The sequence below is a fragment of the Nicotiana tabacum genome, chromosome 16 (assembly GCF_000715075.1).
Source record: "Nicotiana tabacum cultivar K326 chromosome 16, ASM71507v2, whole genome shotgun sequence".
NCBI classification, from domain to species: domain Eukaryota; kingdom Viridiplantae; phylum Streptophyta; class Magnoliopsida; order Solanales; family Solanaceae; genus Nicotiana; species Nicotiana tabacum.
This window is the reverse complement of record NC_134095.1, coordinates 11412222-11418797: the sequence shown is the minus strand read 5'-3', so window position 1 is coordinate 11418797 and position 6576 is coordinate 11412222. Positions and strand designations below refer to the sequence as shown.

The following is a 6576-nucleotide window of genomic DNA, read 5'->3' as shown; positions in this document are numbered from 1 at the left end:
AGGCACACATCATGGTATTAACTCTTCCCTATGTAGAAATATGGTATTAAGTAAAAATGATAAAGGCATGAACCTATTATTCATCGAGTTTTGAACCTTACGACACTTGCATCTAAAATTTCTTAGTTAGAAAAATGAGACATAAAGAAAATTATTTTATGATGTATTACATCAATCAAATGTGACAAAAATAGCTAATTTAGAGAATTTGAGTTGAAAATAGAAAGTAAAGTCATGAGAAACATGAAAAAAGACTATACATAGTGGAAGAAAAATAGAATTGATGAAAGATAAAAATATTATTTAATTTAATAAGAAAAATGCCGTATTAACTCACTCAATCATAATTCTATAAAATTGTTAAAAATTATTAAAATTTAAAATCTTTTATTAATAATTATATGAATATAAATTATATACTATATAATAATATAATTATATTTCATATTTTTGGGGCCTTAAATATTTTGGCCTAAGGCAAGGACTTCTCATGCTTACCCCCGAGCCGCCCTTGCTAAACACTTTACTCAAAGGTGGAAACTTTGCTTCTCTTGAACATTTAATCTGTGCATGTGATCTAGCTAATTAAGTACTATTCCTCTTTCTTTTAATGAGACGCAATGTAGGTCGGGAAGTAACGTGGTCTGTAAAATTTAGTGATTTTTTTAATTAGCAACAAATACTAATTTATTCATTTTAGTACTGTAAAAATCGTAAATTGAAAGACCATTTGGAAAATTATCTCGCACAAATAAGAAAGGAAGATATTTTAGCCATTTCACATGCATGGTCTAAAACTAGATAATCAGCACATATATACACGTCAATAAATTATGTGAATATAAGGTCATGTTCATAATTTCTCTGTGCAAAAATACTAGTAGTACGAGTGACAAAGTTCTCAACGAAAAAAAAAAGAAAAAAAGAAAAAAAAAGGGAATAAATAGTTTGAAGAACCCAGTTCAAGAAGTATATCTTCTAGGATCAGTAACATTAATCTTCCAATGTTCATCTATTAATCCCATTTCTTCTGCCTTCTTTCTACTCCAGTATAACTCAATTTTCCTCTGCCTTGTTAATCCACAAAATTTCTGTAGATTCTCATCCATTTGATCATGGAGCTTCCACCATATCCTGTGCGCGATATCACTAGCATAAACACGTAAAAATCCAACGTCCCAATTACAATCATAGTCCCTGTAACATACCCATGGCTTTAATCCTAGATAGTGTATTGCGTACAGTTGTGGAGGATCTGCATCGAATAATTGGTTCTTCACACTAACGTCATTCGAATTCTCAAAATTTTTGAAGAAGTTTAGTCTTCTGGGCAATCTATGCCACCATACAAATACTTCATTAAGGAAACCTTGGTCACCTCCATTATATGATATAATTTCTCTTTGATGTTGCATGAACATGCGAAACGTGCAATTTGATGGCTCGATCACCATTACTCCAGAATTAAAGATTGATCTAGCATTACCTGTAATAGTATTAATTAGAAGATCTAAATTATAGAGTCAATGTATGAATAGTCTAATGTGTGTATATATACTAGCTCTTGATCTCCATTTTAATTTACGTGTTTTGCGTTCCATGTTTAAAAAAGAATGCCATTTCTATATTTAATTTGAACATCTTTATTTTACTCTCAATACACTCCCTTATAGAATGACATGACATGTTTTTACACAACAAGTTTCAAATAACATTTTTGAAACATAAGATTCAAAAGTTTTCCTTATAATTCTTAAATTTTTTATCCAGTCAAACTAAGACACGTATAATAAAATGGATGGAATATGCAATAAAGTTATGTATGTATATGTATGTGTGTATGTATTCTTAGCAAAAGAAGGGCACCCGCTGCTTCTGTACTGAATTACATGTACTTATTTAATACTATTAATTGTGGACGATCCAATATAAATCTATACGTACATATAAACATTTTGATAATTACGAATATGTAATTGGAGTTAAAGTCAATAAGGTGTACCTGTAGCTGACATTTGAGGAAAATGGAAAAGAAAGTCGATGTTACGAAGAACGATAATGTCAGCATCAATGAAGATGATCTTTTCATAGTCAGTGAGTTGCCATAACCTGAACTTGCTGTAATTGTATTCATTGTACGTGTCTTTCTCAGCTCTAGGGTTTCTAATCCTCCTTATGAACCGTAGTTTCCAGCCGGCTTTAACCAGAGCGTCGCGGTTGGGTCCGGAGATGCTTTTGTCAAGGAGAAGGATAAGGTCACGTTTGGTTCCAGTTCGGAGTAGACTCTGAGCTAGGGTTATTGCACCACAAACATATGTTGCAGAGGAATGAAGAATTGTAGCGTAAGCTTCTCTTCTAATTGCTAACTTTGTGTTGCTTTCAACGTTGGAGATATCATAGGCGTTGATTTCTGGAATCAAAATAACATTATATCATTTATTATTAATGTATTACAACTAGGAAAAATTCTAAGATTGAAGATAAATATGGAATGCAATTATCAGTTGCACACATAATCAAAGAAAGTGAGGTAAATGAAGTCGCAAACATAAAATATTCTCTAATTTTGGGGGCATGCACTTGAGAATATGGAGTTTCTGCTCCAACTGATGTGTATCTTATGAAAGTTTTCAGAATTATATTTTCTAAGAAATGATAATTTGGTTCCCTGAGACTACCTTTTTGTTAGTTAATAATTGATAGAAAGCAGAAAGCTCCACCTAGCAATTAAAATAAAAAAAGAAAGAAAATCACTTTGCGCGTTATGTTTAACAGTTTTTATTTCTTGAAGTTTTTAGTATATGATGAGGAGTTAATAAGTCAAAGAAAGAGAGTAATGAGTTTTCGTTCATTTTGTATTCAACAAATAAAAACCATCTTTTTATTGTGTAATTTTCATAACAGCTTTACCCCTTGACTGTCATAATCAACTTCCCACCAATAATTGACGAGTTCAAGTTTTATACGATAATATTTATACAATTAAATTACTTAAAAATTAATTGCAAATAAATATATTTATTAATAACATGTACAGTGATTAGTAACATAGTCCAAATGGCAAGTAATATGTCATAATATGTTAAATTATATTGATGGAATAAAAAAAATTAACGGTCAGTGTTTGCAACAAATCTATAATGTTATTTTAATTCGGCTGTCTTAATTAAATAATAAAATATCAACAATCTTAGGATTCAGTTCCCCTCCACTCCGTCAACAACATTTAAGAAGAGTCTAACTTCACATGACTGACAGTCATAGATTTGCCCCCTACTTGGCACGTAGATTTATTTATTTATTTTGGTTTATAAGCTTCAAAATACAAGTTTTGGCAGACTCTTATTGGTGCCTCATCTTAATTAATGGAGATTAATCTATTATGCTGTTACTGCATTATATTAATTCTAGCAAATAGATTAATCAAGTTCTTATTGTAACAAATTAAAGCAAAGAAAAGAAGAAAGAAAAAATGCAAATACAATGAAATCACACATGTATAAAATTTGAAACTGTAACATACCTTTTTCCCTGAGAGACAAAGCCAACTTGCAAGAACCAATTGGCAATGAAATTTTTTGCTCCAACTTAGCCAAATTTGGCTCATAATACCACCAATCACCTTCTCTTCTCTTTAAATCTTTACACCTAAAAATCTCCATCATTGGCCTACACTTACTCAAGAACATCAACTTCATCTTCCCATTCTTACCCCTTTTTCTCTTCACTGCCAAATTTGCTACCACAAGATGCAATTGTAGCCTAAAAACATCCCTTCTCCACCCTTCTTCTGGATATTTGCATGGCAATTTCACGACTATCATGTCCATGTAACTGTAGCTATAGACAGGTGGCATTGGTATCTCTGGACATGTTGGCCGATTATCCATCTCCTCTAATTCCTCATCTATCTGTCCTGGAAATAAAGGTAGCAAGATCAATTCATCTTTTAGGCAGTGACGAAGTCAGGAAATTTAATAAGGATATTCAAATTTTGAACACTTTTAGCCAGTGGACTATACAAAGGTATTCAAAATTTAATTTTTTATTTATTTATTAATAACGAGTAATATTTTATCCTATACATAGTATAATTTTTTGGGGTAATTAGTTGACCACCATTGACCATACCTAGCTTCGCGCCATGCTTTTAGTAACTCATCTAACCGGTTTAAGTCTAAGTAGAGCGGTATTGGGGTTAGAATAGTTTGTTAGCTTGACTCAACGGGTTGATATGGAAGTTACCTATCCGAAACAAAATGAAATTGAAAACTAAAATTATGTAAATTTGGAAGAACTTAAGCTAATAATTTAAGAAAATATAATATACAAACATTTGCAACATTGATCTTTACCTGGAAACAAGTCATTCCATTCCAACAACTCTGAAACCTTCTCAAATTGTACTGTTGTTATATGCTCATGGGCTCTCCATTCGCTAATATCTTCCTCTTCCATATTCACCATTACTATCTTCATTCCTCTCCCCATTCCATTCAAAAAACTTGGCTTTTTGTGTTTCACCTTTTTCTTTACTATTGCCTTTGTCCCGTTCACCGTTTGTTCTTCTAATACTTCCTTCATCTTTATCCCAGCTTCCACCTGCTCAATACAAGAAAATACTTCAAGGTTAATTTTGAAGCCGAGGTTCTACGGGAAACAACCTTACTATCTTTACAAGGTAGGCGTAAGGTTTGTGCGCTTACACACCACCATTTTCAAGGCTCCACTTGTGGGATTATACTGCATGTTATTATTGTTGACTTCACAGTTAATTTTCTCTTTTCAGAAAGATAAACTTATAAATAATTCATCACTTTCTTGAACTGAAAAAAGAAAAGAGAAAAAAAAAACCACTTACCTTATGATTACACTCGCACGATGAGCAAGTAACAGGACGAGAAGCTGCATATTCGTGATAAACTGAAGATAGTTGCCAGTGAAGAAGAGCAGCGTAAGCAACTAAGAAGCAAACCAAGAAAACTAAGTTTATTTTGATTATCAATGCCTTTGAAGGAAGGGACTTCATAATCAACCTTTCGAGAAACCAGAATGATCGTTCAATATAGGAGTACTATATAAACGGATTTAATCGGATAAACAAGACAAATTATTTGTTACGACATGTTAAAATATGCTGATACTGTTAAAAAAATTATAAATTTCGAGGTTGAAACTCTGTATAAAATGTAACTTTTACTTACTCTGACTAATACTTGTAGTAAGTCGAGACTATAGTTAATTTGGTTGATTAACGTAATTAATGGGGGATTTGGCAATTGGCAGAAATATAAGGGTCGGACCAACTGAGGGAGCTTTTACTATTGTATGCCGTATGCGTAAGGTGTGTTCTTATTAATTGTACTTATATCTTGAAAACATAAAAGAATTTCTATTTTATTATTATGTTAATTTTAGCAGGTAAATACTGTCACTGAGCTCGAATGCCTATGACGGATCCGACATTGAAGCTGCCGTGCATGCACTCAGTAAGGGATTATTTCGAAACTTCTTTCCTTTTTTCCCCTCGACAAATATTATAGAGTTTACCTTCTTTCATGATATAAACGAATTTACAATATTAAATCAGTTAAAGAATAATCACAAGTAATTATTTATAAAATAAAATTAATAACTTAAAAACAGGGGCGGAGCTAGGATTACAACCTTGTGGGTTCTGAATTTTAAAAAGACGACTTTAAGTGTTAATGAATGAGCTTTAAATTTAATTCGTACATATTTAATAATTTTAATCACCAAATACACTTAATTGAATTTTTTATGTTCGATTTTGAATTAATTGGATCCAGTGGATTTAATCCAAAACTGAACTTAAAAAAAAAAAATCAATCAGAAAATCGAAAATCCTAACCGAAATTTTCATATTCAAGTTGAATTGCCCGATCGTTCACCCCAACATAGGAGTGAATTTTTCCATCCAAAAGCTCACCCATAAAGACTATAATTCCTCCCCTTTGTTGGATCTTTTTTGCATTTCTTTTTGGAGGAAAAGATTAGGTCAAGCAATAGCATTTGACCCAAATATTAACTAGAAAATAATGGAGGAGAAAATAAGGTAAAAATTTCATAGGGCATCCTATTTGGTCGCCCCCATTTAATCTATATTCATTTTTTAATAACTTTTAACTTGTACCCACTTTTTAAATAACTTCAGCCTCTTTTCTCCTCCTTCTTCTCCCAGTGATCTCCATATCTCTCCGGAACTTAACAATGATGTAACAATATCTCTCTTTCTCTGGCTTTACTCAATTCCTCAGACGTTTCGATCCAGAATAAATTAATGTTTGGTTGAATAGAGTATTACTTAGGGCCAGGGTAAAGGATTTCTGAATTCTGTAGTAATAAATAGCATTCAATGATCGGTTGGCATCATTAGTCTATCTATATAGAATAGGAGAAGCAAATACACTACATTAAGACAAGTGTCTTAACAACAAAAAGCCAAGTGGCATTGTTAAGACAAAATAGAAACTACTTTTCTAACTAATTTTTTTTTTGAATTTTAAATTTTGAATTAAATGGTTACACTACTTTAATTAATAAATAGAGATATCT

At 31.8% G+C, this 6576-nt stretch overlaps 1 protein-coding gene across 1 annotated transcript; it reads right to left on the bottom strand.

Moving 5' to 3' along the window:
• Positions 1–802: 802 nt before the first annotated feature.
• On the bottom strand, positions 803–5202 carry LOC107826640 (UDP-glucuronate:xylan alpha-glucuronosyltransferase 2-like). The gene is made up of 5 exons (XM_016653640.2): positions 4862–5202; positions 4356–4602; positions 3524–3916; positions 2003–2410; positions 803–1486 (listed from the first exon to the last, which is right to left on the bottom strand). The coding sequence occupies exons 1-5, from the start codon at positions 5027–5029 to the stop codon at positions 963–965; spliced, it is 1740 nt and encodes a 579-aa protein (XP_016509126.1). The 5' UTR covers positions 5030–5202; the 3' UTR covers positions 803–962.
• Positions 5203–6576: the final 1374 nt, after the last annotated feature.